This window comes from Lissotriton vulgaris, chromosome 4_1 (genome assembly GCF_964263255.1).
Source record: "Lissotriton vulgaris chromosome 4_1, aLisVul1.2, whole genome shotgun sequence".
Classification (NCBI taxonomy): Eukaryota; Metazoa; Chordata; class Amphibia; order Caudata; family Salamandridae; genus Lissotriton; species Lissotriton vulgaris.
Window position 1 is genome coordinate 1249390106 of NC_141691.1, and position 21253 is coordinate 1249411358.

General features: G+C 49.5%; 1 protein-coding gene across 1 annotated transcript in view; it reads left to right on the forward strand.

Annotated features, from left to right (window-relative positions):
• Positions 1-21253, forward strand: part of RTTN (rotatin) — a 1129552-nt gene that overhangs the window by 961019 nt on the left and 147280 nt on the right. Inside the window, exon 43 of the mRNA XM_086965450.1 lies at positions 13556-13653. Coding sequence (XP_086821576.1) covers positions 13556-13653 — 98 coding nt within the window. The remainder of the gene's footprint in view (positions 1-13555; positions 13654-21253) is intronic.

Here is a 21253-nt window from a genome sequence, read left to right on the forward strand (position 1 = left end):
ACATAAAATGTCCTGTATCCATTTTTGATTTTTAAAAGCCAATCTACACTCCTGTGGATTAAGGTGGGTTTCTTCTAATAGAAGAATATGGGCGCCAGACTTATTTAGGAATTCACAAATTCTACCGATTTTTCTGCTTTCCCTCAGTCCATTGACATTCCAGCTAATTATTTTTAATTTATTCTCCATATTCCTTGATTATCCCCCAAGGGGAAGTGGCTCTTAGTTGCATATTGACTCTTAGTGCTCTCGGAGTTTCTAGCTATATGAGGAATTTTTTTTTTTTTAAATGCTCCATCCCTTCCTTCCCCACCCTCCTCCCCCCATGAGGAACCTTCCCTTATTACCTTTAGCGAAGATATCGCCATTCGAGGCCCTTCCCCCCGACTGGAATTCTGGTCCTATCTATGCATACTATACAAATCATACGTACCTTCACCCATCTAGTCACAAAATTAAAAAATCCTTTTTTTTTTCCCCCTTCTTTCCTGTGCTTTACATAGAGTTTTTTTTTTTTTAATATATTTTTTTAAAGCATCTCTTTGTGATTTATTTCTCCTTCATCTCCCCCTTATATTCCAAAACTACAACTTTAATGTAACTATTTATAACGGTATTTCTACAAAGTGGTGATTATTCTATTAATATAATCCACTAAAGTCTCAAATTTAAACATTCTGTTATCTCATACTTTCCGAGCCTCTTTCAGACTTATTACAAAGTCGTCTAATTCGTGGGGGAATGTGAAATTATAAGTCTTATTATTCCATACCACTCGAAGGGAAGCAGGAAATTTCATCATCACCTGAGCACCCAGACCTCTCAATTCCTGCATTCTGGATCCTAACTCCAGAATGCAGTGGACTTTGGGCCGTCGCTCTACCCACATCAGAACGAATTAAGTACTTTGAGGACCCTATCTGAAGTGAAGAGTCCCTCAGAGCCCTACTTAATATTAATTCTTTAACAGAATAAGATAGGAAGTTAACCAAAATTTTCCTTGGGGCATTTCTATCAGAATGTCTACGAAAGGGATCTCGCTCTCTGTATTTCGCGCTCCAAGTCAATATCCGGTCTGTCTTTTAAGATACCTTCTCTCAGGAGCTTGCAAATCATGGTTTTAACATCACCATTCTCGGACTCCTCTGGTATTCTCAAAAATTTCAAATTATTGCGTCTTGCGTGAATTTCCAACCTTTCCATATCCTGTTGGAGGGTCTGATTCTCGGCTTTCAGGTCAGATATTGCTTTGGACTGCGCTTGTGAGGCCCTTGAATGCTAGTCTTGTCCATCCATGGAGGGGAGGCTGGTGAAGGTCCTCAAGGACAGCAAGTCTGCCATGTGCTACTGCAGCAAGGAGGGCGGAGGGGATCCTGGGTCTTGTCCCTGGAGGCCCTATGAGTATGCAAACCACTAGACTGTCACAGCATCTTTTTGGTAGCCAACTGTTAGACCTGGCACCATTGGTGTGGGTCTCCCTTCCATTTTTGCTGTTGCCTCATGTATTTTTGCTGGTGTTAGATGCTTTGGGCACTGTGCCACTGCTGTCCAGTGCCACAGTGCAAGTGTTCCCGATTGTAAATTGATTTATTGATCAGTGGTTCCATGTTTGGCTATTTGGTTTACTTGTCAGACCCTAGTCTAGTGCACTGAGTGTGCCCAGGGCGTGTAAATCCAAATGCTGCTGGTGGGCCTGCAGCACTGGTTGTGCCACCCACAGAAGCAGCCTTGTAAAATGTGTCTAAGGTCTGCCATCGCAGAGCCTACATGCAGTCTGATACTGTCATGCTGACTGGGCAAGTGCACCCACTTCCCAGTCCCTAAACAACCCTTTTCTTCATATCAGTCACCCCTATGGTAGGCCCAGGGGCATGGTGCATTGTAAGTATAAGGTAGGACATCCCCTGGCGTGTGTGGCATGTCCTAATAGTGAATTACAGCCATTTTCGTTTTTCACTATTGCAAGGCTACCTGTTCTCCATAGGCCAGAATGGGCTGTTCAAGTTATTACATTTTATAATCCGAACTGTCTCTGAAAACATCTTTTAGTAAAGTTTATTTTAATATTCTGTTTTTGCAAATACCACTTTTAGAAAGTAGGTATTTGCTTGTCTAACCATTCAAACCTGCCTCTGCTAGGTTGTGTATTCCTATGTCTGGTTTTGTGAGTGACAGGGCTGGGGAATTCCAGGAGACAGGCTGAGTCACCCAGTGGTGAATAGAGAGATCTGCATCTGAAAGAAGAGAAGGAGTCCTGTAAACAAAGTGCTCCAGGAATGTACTTGCCTTCCACAATGCTGGCTCCACCTTCTGTGGAGCGTCTGATGTTTCTGCCCTGCACTGTGAAAGTAAAGGAGAAGTCTGGTAAACAGAGTGCTGCAGAACTGGTTTGGACTGGGCAAAGGCCCCTCTCCCCTCAGAGAACAAAGGATTTGGGGGTATAAATATTGGGACCCTGATCCCATGAAATTAGATCACTTTTGGACTACAAGAAGAAACCTTTACTGAGGAGAGGAACCTGAAGAAACTGAGGAGAGACTATTCCTAAGCTGAAGTGCTGCTTGGGGGATTGGCCTGCAGTGGTTGCCTTGCTGCTAAAAGAAGGAGAAAGGAACTTTGTGTACTTTGCTTTCAACTTGTGAAGGATCTCCAAGGGCTTGGAAAAGAGCTTGCCTCCTGCTGAAGTTTCAGGGACAACAGACTTCACCCCCCAGCTCCCCAGGGTTCTTTTGGAAGTGCCTGCTGCTGTTATGGGCCTTCTGAGGAACTGCTTGTCGCAAGGAGCTGTGCCTGCCGTCGCAACTCCGAAGGAGGTTGTCGCCGCTGGAACTGTCGCACTGCACCGCATCGGAGAGAAGCGTGCCGCAACGAAGAGGAAGCGTGTAGCCGTCACTGCTGCTGCCGTCGCAACTTCGAAGGAGGGTGTCGCCGCTGTAGTTGTTGCACTGCACCGCATCAGGAGAAGAATCTCGCTACGAGGTCGGAGCGTGTCGCCATCGCTGTGCCTGCCGTCGCAACTCCAAAGGAGGGTGTTGCCGCTGGAACTGTCGCATTGCACCACATTGACCAAGAGTACCTCGCATCCCCGAGAAGTGCTGTGCCGTCGGAGCTGCTGCCGTTGCATCTGGGATGTCGCTGCTGTAGTTGTTGCATGAAGCGGAAGCTTCACGCATCATGGGAGAAGAGCGTCGCCGCTGGAGCTGTTGCCGTTGCATCGTAAGGGTGTCGCCGCTGTAGTCCACGCATCGAACCGAGGACTTCTCGCATCCCCGAGAATCATGCCGCATCTGGAAGATCTTCACGTCTTTATTTCTTTGCACCTGAACTTTGGCGCATTTCCCTCGCTGCGACATTGCTTGTCGTGGATGCGCAACGCAACTTAAGGTACATTGGTGCAGAGTGTCGCATCTAAGAACTGAACTAAGCTAAAATCTACCATCTTAAAGTAATCATAGTGTGTATTTTTGTCGGTTGTGGTCTTGTGGTAGCTCTATATAAAGTCTACTTATTTTTAATATAAAATCTGTGTGGTGTCCATTTGTAGTGTTGTCACTGGGTTACTGTATGTGGTCACAACTGCTTAATTTAAATAAGCCTCGACTGCTCGTGCCACGCAGCCTAGAGGGTGAGCAGGGGTTATTTTCAGAGTGTAATCCCCTTGTCCTGACTAGAGGAGAGGGTCCCTATTTGTCACATGTGCCAACTAGAGACCCCCAAATCTAACACCAACCATCTGGCAGGGTCCTTGAATGTAAAAACAGACAAAACGAGCTGACCCTAGCTGGAGGATAACAAGTGTGTCTCCCACTGGGGATGGCAAGGAGTACCTTTGATGGCTGCCCTGTTTAGATCAGTTAGTCACTGGCGAGAACTTGCAGTATCAACTCTACTGTGTAATGTTGTTTCCTATAAAAAAGTCACTAGAAGACTCATTGTGACTGCGATGGGACACTGGTCTTCTGTATGCATTCCAACCACTTCCTCTCCTCCTAGAGTTTTGTGAAAGTCTGGACATCACATGCCAAATTCATATGAATAGCCCCGGTCTAGGCTAAGAGGATGTTGTACCCAGAGTTTCTGAGCTTGAGCATTTTCCCTCCGATTTGGCTACCACTTTGGGAGGACTGCCTGTCTCAGCAACAAGGCAGGGTCGTGCATCTGATTCTCCACAACTCACACTTCTGTGCGTTGAGTTTGAGTGGCAACAGTTAAATGCATTTGTCGGAATGGTGTCTGCAGTAATCAATGTTATCCTTCCAGCACAACATCCTTCGACAAAGTCTTATCTGTGCATGGAGTGTGCCTAATTGTGATTCTAGTCATACCAACTCTCGGGGGCCAAGGTTTTGGATCTGCTGGTATTTCATCATCGACCTAGCAGTTCTTAAGATGGGCACAGTTTGTTGTTATCTGTCTACTCATTTGGCCTTTCTTTGTTTTTCTGATCAACCACCTCTTTATAAATTACCAGTTGTAATCTGCTTTATCAAAGGTCTGACTCGCATGTTTCCCCCAAAGCTATTTGACATACCACAATGGGACTTGGACTTAGTGTTGACTTTTCTGTTGTGCTCATCTTTTGAGCCAATGCATATCTATTGATCGAGTGCACATCTTCTCACCTTGACTATTGACACGCAAAGCAGCTTCCTAATTGACATCACCTCTGCTTGCTGTGTGAGTGAACTGCAGGTGTTCTCAGTGCAGCTGTCCTACACCACTTTCTTGTCAGGCAAATTAGTGCGGGGGACACTAGTAGACATCTTGCTGAAAGTTGTGATTCCCTTCCCACGTTCAATCTCTCTCCCAACGGTTGTTGCTCAAACTCATCCTTCCAAGGAGGGAGAGAGGCTCCAATGGCATGACCCTAAAAAGATGGTGCATTTTTAAATTGACCGCCTAAGGAAGCATCATGTGGATGACCAACTCTTTGTAGGAGTTTCTGAAACTAAAAAAGGAAGTTGGTGCAGAAAGGACCTCGTCATGATGAATAGCCCTTTGCATTAAAATCTGCTGTCTGCTAGCAGAGACACATCCCCTGAAGCCCTCTGAACTCATTCCACCAGAGGCAAGGCAGCTATGATGGCATTTGCAAGGGGAGTTTGAGTTCTGGACATCGCTAGGCTGTGACACGGGTGTTGATACGCATATCTGATAGAGACATCTAGCTGCAGATTCTTTACCTTTGAATTCTCCCCAGGCACCAGACTCGGTCCGGAAAAACTTTCAGCAGTACCACTGCGTGTCGATAGAGTACGTTGTGCAACTCCGTAATGACATTTACCACTGAATCTGACGTCAACGGACTGCATATTTTCCCCTTCCTGATGCCCTGACATAATTTTCTTCTATTCCGCGCTATCAACTGTCATTAAGTAAACGGTTCGTCAGGCTGTTTTTAGGCCTCCTTCTACATTTTCGTAGAACGAAACAGTGTGCTTTTAACAATTTCTCAAGTCCTCGGGGTTCAAGCCTTGTGGGTTCTGTGCAAGACAAATGTCTGCTACAGACCCTCACTCTATCTGTATGTTGTACCTGGAGGTGTAAACTTCACCCGAAGGCACTGAGGAAACGTCGAATGAAGCTCCTAGCGATGTGGATGTTGCAGTCTTTCAAGACTTCCTGTCGACTTCGGTCCCCTTTGCACTCCACACACCGGCCGAAGGCCCACTCCAGGAGCCATTCCCATGGATGTCACTCCCCATCAACGTACCAAGGTAATTCATGGCGCAGGCGTTTGTAGTCACGGCTTCCCCTGATCCCTGATTTTGCCACATAAAGCCTGTTCCCGATCTTCGTTGAAGAGTCATGCACAAGTCTATCCCGCGCCTCCCAGCCCTGGAGCTGCTGCTAGGGCGACTCTTACCCAGATGCGATACAATTAAACATTTCTTAATACTATCTTTGTGTCTTCACCTTCTTCTGGACCGCCCTCGGCTCGTGACTGTGTCCACGTCGGCGGGTTCACCCTCAGCCTCAGTTCGGCCTTTGGATTTCAGATCCGTTTTGACTCCGGTGCACTGCCCTCCGGGGCTCCCACCTTCAGCTCCTGTATCTGATCAGCCGGCGCCGATTGACGCCATGCCACTCCCCCGTTCCGCCCCATGCATCGCCGCTGTGGCGCCGGTGGAGCCACCTCTCAGGCTCCTTACCTCTGCTCTCTTTGGAGCCCCCTCCTGTGTTTCCTTCTGAGGAACACAATTATGGAGAGGATTTGGAGTTTCCCCAACCCATCTCTGACATTGACCATCCTCCTATGGAGGTCAGCTGGGGAAGTGAGTTGGGTGAAGCTATTGACTTGGAGTCTTATCGAGTCTCAGGCCTTCTTTCCTTTCCAGGCCTTGCTGCAGGGGTGAGCTCCTCTCTGGGTTACATGCCCAGACGAGTTTCTTTTGTTTTGGATATAATATTTCCTTCTGTAGGAATGATGGATTACTTGACGTCTTCCATCAAGACCAAACAGTGATAGAGCTGGTACATCCTTATAGTGAAGCTCTTTTTTATATTTTGTTTGGGGCTTGGGCTAAACCTGCTACAGGGGGCACTGTAGATCGCTCTATTTCTCACAGACATCGTCCGGTGATCCGGCTTGTTTCCTACACCATCCTCCTCATCCCAGTTTTGTGGTACAGGCCGCTTCGGCCACCCAAAATTTCGACCCTCTTCCTACTGTCTCTCCAGACATAGTGCACACAAGGCTAGACACTTGTGTCAGGCATACTCTGATAGAGACATCTAGCTGCAGATTCCTTACCTTTGAACTTCCAGGCGTCAGGCTAGATCTGGAAGATTTTTGTAGCAGTACCCCTGTGTCCGAGTAGATGGCATTGGTCAACTCTGTGTGACGTTGGTGACATGTTCGTCATCTGCGTTGCCAATATAACCGCCACTTCGGCAAGCTGACGTCAGTTCTTTTCTTTTCACGCCAGCCAGCGCTGATCCGGTGAAGATAGCTACCCCCTGTCATTTTTTCACAGACTTTTGTCGACTTTTTGTTGCCTCTGTTGGTGTAATTAAGAATGTCGAGTAAGAAGACTTCGGGCTTCAAGACGTGCGGCTAATGTCACTGCGCCATGTTGGTCACGAACCCCCATTTGGTTTGTCTGTTGTGCCTGGAGCGCGACCACGACTCAAAGTAGAGCTCTGACTGCCGGTGCATGGCGCCGAAGGCTTTGACAGAGCTTTCCCTAAAGCTTCTTGCAGCCCTGGCTCCAGCCCCGCAAAGATCCCCTTGCCAGTCTTGATCCCGGTCCTCGTCTCAGTCAAGAGGAAGGTCCGAGCACGGATCCGGTGATTCGAAGTCCTCTTCATCTAAGTCATCGAAGTCAGGGAAGAGGCACCACAAAAAGCACAAGTCGAAGTGTGCTTCGACTTTGCCTCGCCCGTCTCGTGACGCTGTAGAGAAACCTCAGCGCTCGAGCCCCGCGGAGTGAGTGCCTGGGTCAGCTCCGTGTTTCCCTCCCTTTCCGGGGCCGGGAGCGACCCCCGCCCAAAGCATTTTATGACGCTATGTGCATCATATTTGGGCGGGCTGACCCTACTGCTCGCCTTTGGGCCCCGCATGCTCAGAGAACAGAGCGCCCCCGTGGTTCCCGTGGCGGCAGCTCCAGCCCGGCTCCATGGACGAACGTCTTGACAGAGGTCCTGCAGCCTAGGGTCTCGAGCTTGGAGCCCTTACTGCCTTTCAATGAGGCCTTGACAGACGTCCTTCTGGGGACATGGCCCAAACCTAGCACAGGGGCTCCTGTAAATAAGACAATTGCCCACTGCCATCGCCCCGCACCCGGGTACCCACTTTTCTCACCATTCACTCCACTCCCCAAAACTTGGTAGTCCAAGCTTCAACTCCCGGAGGCGCGTTTCCTCCGCACCCCTGGACAGGAAATCCAAGAGACTGGAAAACTAAATACAGCATGCCTCTTGGGCCGTTACTTCAATTCTCTATGGGATACAGTAAGGCAGGTGCTGGCCTGAGTCTCGAAGAGGGACCGAGCTCTACTCTCCGAAGCTATATCTGATGAGAGAGATGCAGCTAAGTTTGCCATCAGGTGTGGCTTGTACACGAATTGCACGCTAGGTGGAGCGATTTCCACGCAAGTGGTAGTTCGTGGCCACGCCTGGCTGAGAACAGTTTTTTTTTTCGGGGGATGTCCAAGCCAACCTCATGGACATTCCTTTTGATGGCTCCCGTCTCTTCGCAGACAAGACAGATGCTGCCCTTGAGTGCTACAAGGACTCGCGGGCTCCGCGGCCAAGTCATTGGGCCTCACTACTGCCCCCACTTTTCGCTCCTTTCGTGGCTAGGGAAGAGGTTACCAGCCGCGCCAGCCCGATTCCGGCCCGAGGGCCCCGCAAGTTCAGCAACCTCTGCGGGTCCGGGGACACGGCTCACCCCAGCCTTGTGGGTTAAGAAACCAGAATTCAAGCCACTATTGCGTCCTCCACCGCAAGAAATTCCTAGTCGGATCCCCCAGGACCATTCTTGGCCAGTTGGTGGCAGAATACACCATCACTTCCACCACTGGCAAAACTTCATATCGGACAGGTGGGTGCTACAAATAGTCCGGAGGGGCTACTCCCTCCCCTTCAAGACTTTGCCTTCCTCTATGCCCCAGCATATGATCGGCTGACGGAGGATCACCTTGTTTTGCTCCGCAAGGAGGTCAATGCTCTCTTGGTCAAGGGAGCCATAGAGAGTGTTCCCGGGCCCGAAGTAGGCAGTGATTGCTATTTTCCTACTTCTTGGTCCCCAAAAAGGATGGAGGCCCTCGTCCTATCCTAGACCTCAGAACCCTTAATTTCTTCCTCAAAAAGGAGATATTCAAGATGCTCACCCTTGCTCAGGTCCTGTTTGCCTTGGACCCAGGAAACTAGATGGTAGCACTGGATGTGCAGGATGCCTACTTCCATATTCTCATCCTGCCTGCCCATCGTTGCTACCTGCGGTTTACGGTGGGCCTTGAGCACTTTCAGTTTACTGTGCTCCGCTTTTGGCCTCACCAGTGCGCCTCGGGTGTTCACAAAGTTGATGGCGGTGGTCGCAGCTCATCTGCGGAGATCTGGGGTTCCATTCTTCCCCTATCTCGACGACTATTTGTTAAAGGCGGGCTTTTTCCAGGCAGTCGTCTCTCACCTCAAGACAATGGTGAACCTCTTGCATTTGCTGGGGTTTACTATCAACGTGCGGAAGTCACACCTGACTCCCTTTGAGTTGCTTCCTTTCATTGGGGTGGTTCTGGACACAGTGCAGTTTCGGGTCTATCCTCCCAAACGGCGAGTCCAGGATATACAGGCTATGATACCGATGTTTCAGCCTGTATCCTTGGTTTCGGTGAGACTTATTCTGAGGCTGCTGGGCCTCATGGCCTCCTGCATCCTACTAGTGACCCATGCACTGTGGAACATGCGGGCTCTGGAGTGGGACCTGAATTTCCAATGGGCACAGCATCAAGGAAACCTCACCGACCTGGTTCAGATTTCAGAGGGTACTGCGAAAGATCTGCATTGGTGGCTGACAGACCGCGAGTGGTTCAACGGCAGACCCCTCTCCCTTCCCCCACCCAAATCTCACAGTAGTGACGGACACTACCCTTCTGGGCTGGGGTTAGCTATGTGGGGGAGGTGGAGATCAGATGACTCTGGTCTCTGGCGGAGGCTACTGGAGTTTCGGGCGATCCGATTGGCCATAAAACCCTTTTTGCCATAAATAAAGAGAAGGCTCAATCAAGGGTCCAAAGACAAAACTACCACCATGTTGTACTGCAACAAACAGGGCAGAGTGGGGTTGTGGACCCTCTTTCAAGAGACCCTGTGTCTCTGGACTTGGCTGGAACGTCAGAGCATTTCCCAGGTGCTTCAACACCTGGCTAATTCCCTGAACGCCAGGGCGGACAAACCCAGCTGAAGGTGCCTTGCGGATCACGAATGTCATGTGCATCCAGAGGTGGCACAAGGTCTATTTTAGTGGTGGGTAGAGCCTTGGTTAGATCTGTTCGCCTCCGGAGAAAACGCACAATGTCAGCTGTGTTGCGTGTCGGAGTTTCCAAGGCGGCACTCGCTCAGCGACACCTTGATTCTCGAATGGACCCCAGGCCTCCTATACGCCTTTCTGCCCTTACCACTTCTGCCCAGAGTGCTCAAGAAGATCAGGAGTGTCCGGGCACAAGTTATTCTTGTGGCTCCAGACTGGGCACAGAGTTTTGTATCCCATGCTTCTAGACATGAGCATCGATCCTCTGATCAGGCTGTCCCTTCGAGATGATCTTCTGTCGCAGAAACAGGGGAGGGTCCTCAACCCGAACCTTTTCATTCTCCGCCGCCTTGCGTGGAGATTGAGCAGCGACAGTTGACCGCTTTTGACCTTCCTCCCGAAGTCTGTGAGGTTATCTTGGCAGCCAGGCGTCCCTCCACAAATTCAGTTTATGCCTGCCGATGGAACAAGTTTTGTAACTATTGTACAGATTGGTCTAATGATACTTTATCTGCTCCCTTCTCTGAAGTCCTTCTCGTCACACTTTCTTTGGCCCAGCAAGGCTCTGCTCTGGGCACTTTGAAGGGTTACCTCTCTGCCCTTTCTTTTTTGTTTGGTTGACTGATCAACCATCCTTGTTCAAATCTCCAATAGTGCAGAGATTTTTAAAGGAGCTAACCCATTTGTCCCCCCTTCACCTTTCATCATGCCACAGTGGGGCCTTAATTTGGTACTCCTCTTGATGTGTGCACTGTTCGAGCCGTTGCATAGCTGTCCTCTGCGGTTGCTCACCATCAAGGCAGCTTTTATGGTGGCAATAACCTCTGCCAGGAGAGTCCGTGAACTACAAGCATTGTCTTCAAAGCCTCCTTACCTGACAATCCTTCCGGATATGGTAGTACTCCGGACTAGGGCATCTTTTCTTCCTAAGGTGATAACACTCTTCCATCTGGGACAGTCAGTTACCCTGCCCACCTTCTATGCACCTCCTCATCCTTCCAAGGAAGAGAAACGTCTCCTCCGTCTGGACCCAAAAAGAGCGCTATCGTTCTATCTTGATCGAACCTAAGAATTCCGGGTGAATGGCCAACTCTTTATAGGGTACGTGGGTACAAAGAGCGGTCAGGCTGTCCAGAAGAGGGCTATTTCCTGATGGGTTATCCTCTGTATAAACATGTGTTCCGCCTTAGGGAAGAAGGTGCGCCCTGAAGGAGTTAGGGCCCATTCTACCAGGGCAAAAGCGGCCCCCACAGCTGTCCAGCGTGGTGTTCACATTTCGGATATATGCCAAGCTGCCACAAGGGCATCTCTGCACACTTTTGCCAGACACTGCTACCTGGATTCCCAGGTTTGCAGAGAGGGCCTTTTTGTTCGCTCTGTTTTACAGGATATTGGGGTCTGATCCATTCTGCAGTCCCTCCTCTGGGAATATATGACATTACAACGCATTCAATTATAACGCATGCTTTTAAAATGCAGTCTTTACATCGCAACTACCATTAAATTGCATGATTTTACAACGCATGCCATCACAACGCATTTTTTAAAACTACCTTTACAACGCATTCCATTACAATGCATACCATTACAATGCGTACATTACAATGCATAATACTTTTAGGACAAACAGTAGGGTAAGTGTTGGATAGTGTAAGGGTAAAATTTACTATTCCCACTCCAGTGAGTGAAACAGTAGGATAAGTGTTGGATAGTGTAGGTGTAAGAATTACTATTCTCATGTACCCCAAAACCCATACCCACCCTAATACTAAACAAATCTCCATGGCTTACCTTATAATGAGTTGTAATGGTATGCGTTGTAATGGCATGCATTGTAATGGCATGCGAAGTAAAGGCAGTTGCTTTGTAAAGGTAGGTTTTTGTAATGACTGCATTGTAATGGATGTTTCCCCTCCTCCGAATATGGCATTGCTTGGGTATCTTTTCAAAGCTTAAAAAACATCGGCTAGATGTCTCTATCAGATGGACAAGTTACTTACCTTCTGTAACGCCTTATCTGGTAGAGACATGATCTAGCCACAGATTCCTTACCGATCATCCCCGTTCTGGGAACTGATTTATTATGTTTTTTGCATATCCTGCTTGATATTGGGATATTCCTCCGGCTTAATATTGGGCTGCTCCTTCATGCAGATACATCTCTGTTGACAGAGAGAGAGACAGAGATATCTCTTTATTGGCACACTATTTCCTTGGCCTCTTTCTGCAAGGGGCTCTGTATTTTGGAAAGGGAATTTAGTCGTCGAAGAACCTAACGTCAGCGCATTGGGAAGGGGCATATATGGACTCCGTTAACATCACATCTGGCGGTCGATGTCACTATGGAGCCTCGCGATGCCCTCTACTGACACGGAGAGGTACTGCTGACATTTTTTCCCATATCCAGTGTGGCACTTGGGGAGAATTTAAAGGTAAGGAATCTGCGGCTAGATCCTGTCTCTACCAGATAAAGCGTTAACGAAGATGAGTAACTTGTTCATTAATGAAACACTACTGCTTTGACTGCCAAGTTTGATGGGTGGTCCATTTCGTCTGCTCTATCCTGCAAAGCTTTGTAGTCTGACTACACTTTTCAGACCCTTTATCTTTGGGAATTCTGCTATGGTATCTAAAGTCAGGAATCTGTTTTTAGAACTATCCATTAGATAAACAGGTTACTGACGCTTGGCAAAGCTCTGTGTGGTGCATACTCCATCTAACCACAGATTTCCTACTGCCCTCTCACTTTCCCGTTCTGTGGAGTGGACTCCTGGACATCATGATATAATTGGTTTTGGTAAACTGTCACATACATTTTTTTCTTAGTACTCCACATCATAGGGTGCAAAAGGAGCAAAATCAAGAAATTAGTGTCCGCATGCATGGGTAGTGCTTATATGCAGCTTCGCTCCACCACTTCTGGAGCTGAACGTTCTAACCCCAGGGCGACATGGGACGACCTAGCTGTGGCAGCTGCATTGCTGAGAAAGTTCTATGCATCCAGTCTGGTGCCTAGGGTTATTCTGAAATTAAGGAGTCTTTGGTTAGGGTATCCATCAGAAAAAGCGTTACCAAAGGTAACTAGCTTGGTCTTTTTATTGGCTGTACGATTTTCAAAACCACACTGAGAGTGCTGTATAACCATGCTTACAAGATATATTTAAAGAGGGTCCGATGATTTCAAGGCACCTCCTGTGCCATTCTTCACATTCACCCATTAATGTTAATGCTTACTGATAAGACTAACTGCATGAAAATATGAGACAATGGGAATAGTTAAATTTGCTCTTCTCTCTCCAAAGGTGTATGTTTTATTTGCACTGTTAAATATGCCCAGTGAGTGGGTGGGTGTCAGGTAATTGGCAAACAAATATAATAATATTCAAAAATTGTCAAATTATTAAGTGTGCTGTGTGAAACAGAAATATACATTGTATTGAATGGACAGAATTTAAAGCATGAATATATTTTCTGGGTTTTATTTATTGAATTGTGATAAGTAATGTACAGACATTGGACAAAGCTTATAACTACCTCTGCAATTATTATACACATTCATTTATTTCCTGTGTGTCTTTTATTCAGCTGACCTCATTGGCAACTGCATGGAACAAATGAAACACTGCCACGCACAACTGAATCTAGATTATTTAAGACCTGGAAAACCAGCAAACAAAAAAAAGGTAATCAGCAAGCATGGATAACCAACCAAATGATCTGTTGTATCCTTGTTAAATAGCAGACCTCTGTTACTTTGAAGATGAGCTTCCAGTTTTTTTTTATTATCAAGAGAGTTTTCTTTCACCTTCACTAACAGTTTAAACATAATTATAAAGGTGTTTTGAAGTAATGGTGTCACGACCTGTGTTGCTGCTTCTAAAAAGGCAAGCCTATTCAATCGCTTGGATTGCATCTGCAAGTGCAGCCATGATCCGTATGGTGACAAAGTGAACTTTCTTCTCCTTCATCAGGCCCACAACACAGTGATGCTCAGATCACGAGACAATGACTGGATCTTCTGTTTCTCCATGAAAGGAGCATTAGCAAAAGTCGTAAGCACTAACTAGTTCACTAACTAGGATACATTGGCGCCCCCTGCCGTATTATATAAGGTTATTTCATGTTCTTGAGGAGTTCACTGACCATATAGAGGAACGAAGCCGAAGGCTGAGGTGCATTATAAGATCATGGAACTCTGGTTTAATGTAAGGCAGGTTAGAAATGTTGTGACTCCGATTGAATACAAACCTGCACAAACTCAATCTTTTCTGCTTTGAACTATAACCTGGAACAAATAAACATGTCATAAAGTCTCCTTTCTGCTGATCTCTTTTTCTTTTTAGAAAAAGATATCAGAAGAAGAAAAAGCCAGTTCCTTTTTTTCCTTGTCTAAACTGCAGCTGTAATTATGGTATGTGACCTACCTTTCACCCTGGCAGCAGGTATTGTGACGTTCGAACTCAACTGTAGTAACTTATTACAATTAAACAGCTATGTCATTTCTTTATCAGAGATGTCAGGAAACCTCGCAAGTCGCCTATAATAATGAAGTTAGAGACAGGCCTTTCTACAGGGATTGCAGCCACCTATGTAATATACACTCACAATGTAACATTGTTGGTTGGAACTGTGTAGTTATGGTTCAACCTTAAATTCATTTTTTGATTTGCCTAAAAATGTAGTCCCCATGGGAGGACTTTAATTAATTGTTACACTCACTAAGTGTTCACTTAGAAAGTGAAGGCCAAATAAAGATGTCTTTAAAAATTGTTTTTATCTTGTCACATTCGCTCACTGTTCAGAGACAGAGATCAGCTTACATCTTACAATTACCTTTCTTTCTCTGACTGCAGAGTTCCAGTATTTTGTAATTGAGTTGCCTGGCATGCACAAAGAGTGTGAAATGAAAGGTTTAAGAGTATCAGTTTTTTTTTAAACATTTAAATAGCTAATAAGTAAACTGGGCAAAGTTTTCAAAATATATTTCAGTAGTTATGACAGCCCATTCTTTGTAATTCTTTGTGACTTAGAAATATTTTAATAGGAAATTTACTGTCTGTAAATGACCGTACGCTACCATATCATCCTTTAGTAATATAGGACTATACATACAAAAACCTTTTTTGAGGTGGCAAACAGCCCAGTTCGCAGATTTGGGTTGTTTGCTACTGAAAAAAAGGTTTTTAAAATGTACAAAAGCCAAATTGTGATTAGGTAACCTGTTATCCCCATAGGATCCCTTCCACTTTGTGAATGTTGATAGAAATATTTATCTGAAAGAGACACGTTAGTGATAGATTCCTTACCTTAGACTATCCCCAGGCGTCAGACTGGATCCGAAAACTTTTGCGTAGCAGTACCCATGCACGTCGGTAGGTGTCGCCTGCAGCTCCGCGTCCGTCGTCGGCGTCGTGGGCGCCGTGATGACGACGTCGGAGTACTTAGATGCCGCCTCCGCGTGCTGACGTCAGTTCTTCTTTTTTCCGAGCCAGCAAGCGCAGATCTGGAAAAAGCAGTAACCCTAGTAAATTTTTGACTAACTTATTTGGATCATTTTTGATCATTTCTCGAAGTCTTACGACTCCGATCGGTGCCGTAGGGATGCCTGGTTTCAAGCACTGCGAGGATTGCGACCGCACGATGTCGGTCACGGATCCTTACCACCTGTGCCTAACTTGTCTAGGCGTCGACCACGACGACAAGGTCTGTTCCGACTGCCGGGCCCCCTCTTCGAAAGCTAGGCGGGAGCGGTTCCGCAGGCGACTCGAACTCCGGCAGTCGGCTCGCGCCGTGAGAGGTCCTGGTCCCATGGGAGGTCAAGGGACAGGTCGCGGGCTCGGAGCCACCACAGTTCCGAGAGTCAGCACCACTCCTCCGGGTCGAAGTCGTCGTCAGGTAAAAAGCACAAGAAGTCGAAGAGGCGTCATCGCTCTTCTGACTCCCCCCGACGCTCGCGCGATGCGGCCGGGGTTACGGGCGACACCGCCCACGCGGCTCCTTAGGAGTCGCAGGCGTCATGTCCCGCTCCACACCCTCCGGTCCCTGGGCGAGACGCGATGCTGTTAGGTCCTGGTCCCCAGTCCTCTTTTGCTGACCATGCCCACATACATCACATGACACCCCGGTATTATAAAAAGGAGTCCTACCCTTATGTCCATGCTTGTTATTGCTACCTGGTGGTTCCTGCATTCTGGCTCCGGTGTTTCCAGTTGATGGCTGTTGTCTTTACACGGGCTCGTGTAAAGATTTGGAGGATTCCCTGCTGTTCTCAAGTTCTTTTTCCTCATCCTTGTTTCCTCCCTGGTCCTAGTACCTTGTTTGCAGCTTATCCCGTTTCTTTTTCCTGTCCCTTCCCTTAGCGAGGGTTTTGTAGTTTATTTCCTTGTGTCCCGTAATTTTTCCCTTAACCTTGATTTAGGACCGTTGGGGTTAACCGCCGTAACATTCAGGGGCCCCTGTTTGTTGGTTGCCCGCTTTCCGCTGCTCTCCCGTTTTGGAGACGCGGAGTTTACGGTCGCGAGAGCATTACCTGTCCGCTTCGTTATGCGGAAGTGACGTTTTCGTCCATTCCGCGAAGCAGACCCGGCTGGGTTTGTTTACATTCACGAATAGCGAGCGGAGGATAAGACGCGTTCTCGCTGAGTCCCAGCCTGATTCCCTAATCCCAGACAGAGAGGGTTTTTTTCAGACCTGTACAAGGGGTCTGTTTTTTACCCGGCATATCATTACTTTAACCAGATCTAAAACGCCCTTCTTGTCCCGTTTGGTCCTTTCAGGAAATCACCTAAGAGACATTATCTTGGGGTAAAATCTGAAGGACAAACTCCTTGACGCTAAGCCTGCCCTACCTTCCGGTAAGTGTCTGTGACATGTTGTGGCTGGATGTTGGTGTTTTGTAGCAGAAGAAGGACTGGGGATTGCATAATTACAGTAGGGTGTACATTGTGTCCCCCCTTTGCAGGTGCAGAAGAAGGAGACGGGTGTTTCTGTTAAGATACGATCCAAGGGTGGAAGGTTTGGTTACCTTTTTGTTTCCACCCTCTTTTCTGGGTCAGCAGCTTACTCATGTGTTTCATTCAGTGAGTGGCTGGTGAGTCGGGGAAGGGGACTGGACTATTCCTCGTTCCTGCAGTGTGTGGGTTGGGCAGGAGTCCAACAGATGCCGTAGAAGATCGAGCGCTCCGCGGTGCCTTCGGGCCCAGCGGACCCATCTGGGGCCCCTAGCGGGTCGGGGGCTCTGGCCCCGACGCCGTCGGGTGCTTCGGCCCCGACGCCGCCGGCGCCTTCAGGCCCAGCGCCGCGGGGTCCCACAGTCCCAACACCGCCGGCGCCTTCGGGTTCGGCGCCGCAGGGTCTAGCGGTCCCGACGCCACCGGCGCCTTCAGGCCCGGTGCCTCGGGACCCCACTGGACCTTCTTCGGGATCTGGATCGTCGCCGGTGGACCTTACGACCCCCCCGGCGTCGGTCCGTCAGGTGTCGCCTCCGGCGCCGTCCTCGGGCGGCGCCGCCCCCGATGCCTTCTTCGCTCCGGTTCTGACGTCGGAACGGTGCCGCTGGGCGCCGCTTTCGACGCCATTTGGAGACTTTCACTTCTATGAACCGGCCCCATTGATTGAAAACCCTGAGTATCAGGAGATGGGTGATGAGGAGGATTGGGAGGGGTCTGAGGACCCTCTGACCAAAGAGTGTCAGTCTCAAGAGGACTGGACAGGGGATCTTGGGGAGGACAGTGGCCTGGACACCTCTCCAGACACTGGTTTTGTCTCCCCTCCTACCGTGGCTTCGGAGGAGGGGGCAACCTATAGTGTGGTGTTGATGAGGGCTGCCAAGGCCTTGGGCCTTGAGCTCCCCGTTGCGGCCGTTAGGACTAACCTCCTCACTGAGGTCCTTAAATCGCAGTCAAGCTCGGCCGAGCCTCTGCTGCCCTTTAATGAGGCTTTGACCAACGTTCTTTTGGGCACTTGGTCCAGGCCCGCTACAGGTTCGCCCCTAGATAGGAACGTGGCCACAGACGCCACCGCCCGGCCCCGGGCGACCCATGTTTCCTGTCCACCCACCCCACCCCCGAGAGTCTTGTCATCCAGGCCTCCAATTCCCAGACCGCATTCCCGTCGGTTCCGCCGGACAGGGAACCCAAGAGGTACGAGCAGTACGGAAAAAAGATCTTCTCCTCCCTTAGTCTGGGACTGCGGTCTTCCAACACCGCATGCCTCTTGGGCCGCTACACCCACTCTCTGTAGGAGACGGTTGCGGAAGTGCTGCCAGAGTGTCAGTTGAAGGTACGGGCCAAACTCGGCCAAGCCCTTGTGGAGGGTCGGGATGCAGCCAAATATTCCATCCGGTGTGGGCTGGATACCACCGACTCACTTGGTAGAGCGATTGCAACGATGGTGGCGGTTAGACACCAGGCCTGGTTGAGGTTCGCCAACTTTTCGGCAGATGTCCAAAACACTCTGATGGACATGCCGTTTGATGACCATCGCCTTTTTGGCGACAAGACAGACCATGTGCTTGAGCGCTTTAAGGACTCCAGGGCTACGGCCAAGTCCTTGGGCCTCTCGGCCCCGCACCAGCAAACGGGTGCCTTTCGCTCCTTTTGTGGCCAAGGAAGGGGCGCCCCCACACGTGCCGCCAGCCACACGCCGCAGACTAACATCCAGCGCGGCGGCTGTAGAAATTGCCGTGGAGGCGGTTGGGGACAACGGCCAGGCCAGTCCGCACCTTCCCCCGCAGCATCCGCCTCTAAACCCTCCTAGTCCGTGCTTCTCGGCCCATGTGACGCCAGTGGGGGGCAGGGTTCGCCATCACAACTCTCACTGGCGCACTGTCACTTCGGACAGGTGGGTGCTGCAGATCGTCCGGAGGGGCTACTCCCTCCCCTTCGAGACGACCCCTCAAGCCATGCCACAGCAACACCACCGCGTATCGAGGGATAACTTGCGGCTTCTGCAGGAGGAAGTTTCGGCCCTCTTGGCCAAGGTGGCCATCGAGCGCGTTCCTGGGCCAGAAGTAGGTCGTGGTTGCTACTCTCACTACTTTCTGGTACCCAAGAAGGGCAAAGGAGGCCTACACCCTATCTTGGACCTACGGCACGTCAACGGCTTCCTCCGGAAGGAGAAGTTCAAGATGCTGACTCTGGCTCAGGTCTTAGCTGGCCTGGACCCAGGAGACTGGATGGTAGCGTTGGACTTGCAGAACGCTTATTTCCACATCCCCGTCCTGCGGCCCACCGGCGTTACCTGTGGTTCACGGTAGGCCACGAGCACTTTTTACCGTGCTCCCCTTCGGCCTTAAAAGCGCCCCACGGGTGTTCACGAAGGTGATGGCGGCGGTCGCAGCTCATCTGCGCAGGTTAGGGGTTTCAGTCTTCCCCTACCTCGACGACTGGTTGTTGAAGGCGGGCTCGTCCCAGACAGTTGTCAGCCACCTCCAGACGACGGCAGACCTCTTGCACCAGCTGGGGTTCTCCATCAATGTGCCGAAGTCACACCTGTGTCCCTCTCAGAAGCTCCTTTTCATCGGAGCGGTTCTCGACTCGGCGCAGTTTCGGGTTTACCCACCCGAACAGCGGGTTCGGGATATACAGGCTCTGATTCCAATATTCCAGTCTTTATTTTTTTTTTTGTTAAACAATTTTTATTGCAGAGTCAATTACAGTGTACTGACTGAGTGCAGGATCCCTGAGTGCAGAGTCATACCCCCATCACATCCCAGTTGCCACTTACACACCCATTCAGCCCACATCCCGGAGGTCGGGCGGCGCCACTCTTTTACAGTTTATACTCTTGACTGGGTTGTCTGCTGCAGTCGAAATATGGGGCCCTCTGCCCTCTGCTTTTGTATTTTCGCCCCGCTCCCGAAATTGTTCGCCAGAGTTTGTACATGTCACGCTACAGGATCCCAGGATGTTTCCCTTCCCCTCCCTCCCCCCTCCCCCCCTAGTGTCTAGATCTGTGCCTGGCGCCAGGATACGTGACTATGCTGTGGGCCTATGGATCTTTGTGTTTCTATAATGCGTGTGTGTCCGGTGTTGGTGCCGGGGTCACAACTACCCCCACTGGAGTCTCCTGCCCCTCCGCTTCCTCGTCTCCTTCTTCGTCCACTGCACCATCCCTCAACGCCTGCACTAGTATTTCCCATGCCATTGCTGAGTCCTGTGCTTTCTCATCTGAGCTGCGGCGGGCCAGTTGATATCTGATCGTACTCTCCGCCATTGCCCACTTCAAGAATTCATTCAGCCACCTCCGGTGTGTTGGCCCTACCTTCGACTTCCAACCTCTGGTCAGCTCTCTCTTTGCGATAATTAGACCCATGTCGATGAATTTGCTAGATAGTTTATGCTTACGCGTGTGTGGGAACTAGTGTAAGATAGTGACCGCGCTATCATACTGCAGTTCCCTGTCTGCCACTTCATTCAGGGTGTCACCTATGTCCCTCCAATATTCTTGTAAGCGGGGGCAGCCCCTCAGCATATGTACTAGGTCTGCTCCTAACTGGTTACATCTGGGGCATGCTGCGTCCTCTGCGCCAAAGTACGCTGCTATTTTACTCGGGGTGAGGTAGGCCCTGTGGAGGATATAGAGGTGTATTAGTTGAAAACGTGCGTTTCTGGTGCTCTTCCTAGCTCTCCGCACTAGTTGGGAGCACATCGTGTCTGGGATGTCTAACTGTAGGTCTGCTTCCCATTTATGTTTCAGCGATGTAAGTGGTTGTAGGGTGTCTGTGTGCATTCTGGAATAAAGGCATGTGACTGCCTTAAATGTTCCTGCCGCCATCATGGTGTATTGACATGCCAGTGTCGTTGTGGGTTCCATCAGTCCCTCCCCCCAGTGCGCCTGTATGGCCCTCACCACCGCCGCATGCATTAAGTAATCTCCCCTCGGAAGGTCGTATCTTTCCTGCAGTGTCTGGAACGGGGCCAATACCCCGTCATCATAAAGATCCCCCACCACCTGTAGCCCTGCATCTACCCATAGACTTAGCCTCGACCAGTCTCCGCCGTGTGTGAGAGCTGTCACCATGCCCAGCGGGATCTCAGGTGCATACGGGTGCCCGGGTCCAATTCGCTTTTGCGTGCGATTCCAACACAATCGCATTGTTCGTTCTTCTAGGGACAGCCCTCCGAGCCTCAATTTTTGCTGCATGGTAATATATGCCAGTATGTGGCGGGGGGTGCCGTCTTCCCTCTCCTGTTCCGGACCGCGGTAGACCCTTGCAACTTCCTGTGTAAAGAACTGTAATTGGGCCGCCAGGTAGTAGAGCTCGAAGTCTGGGACCGCCAG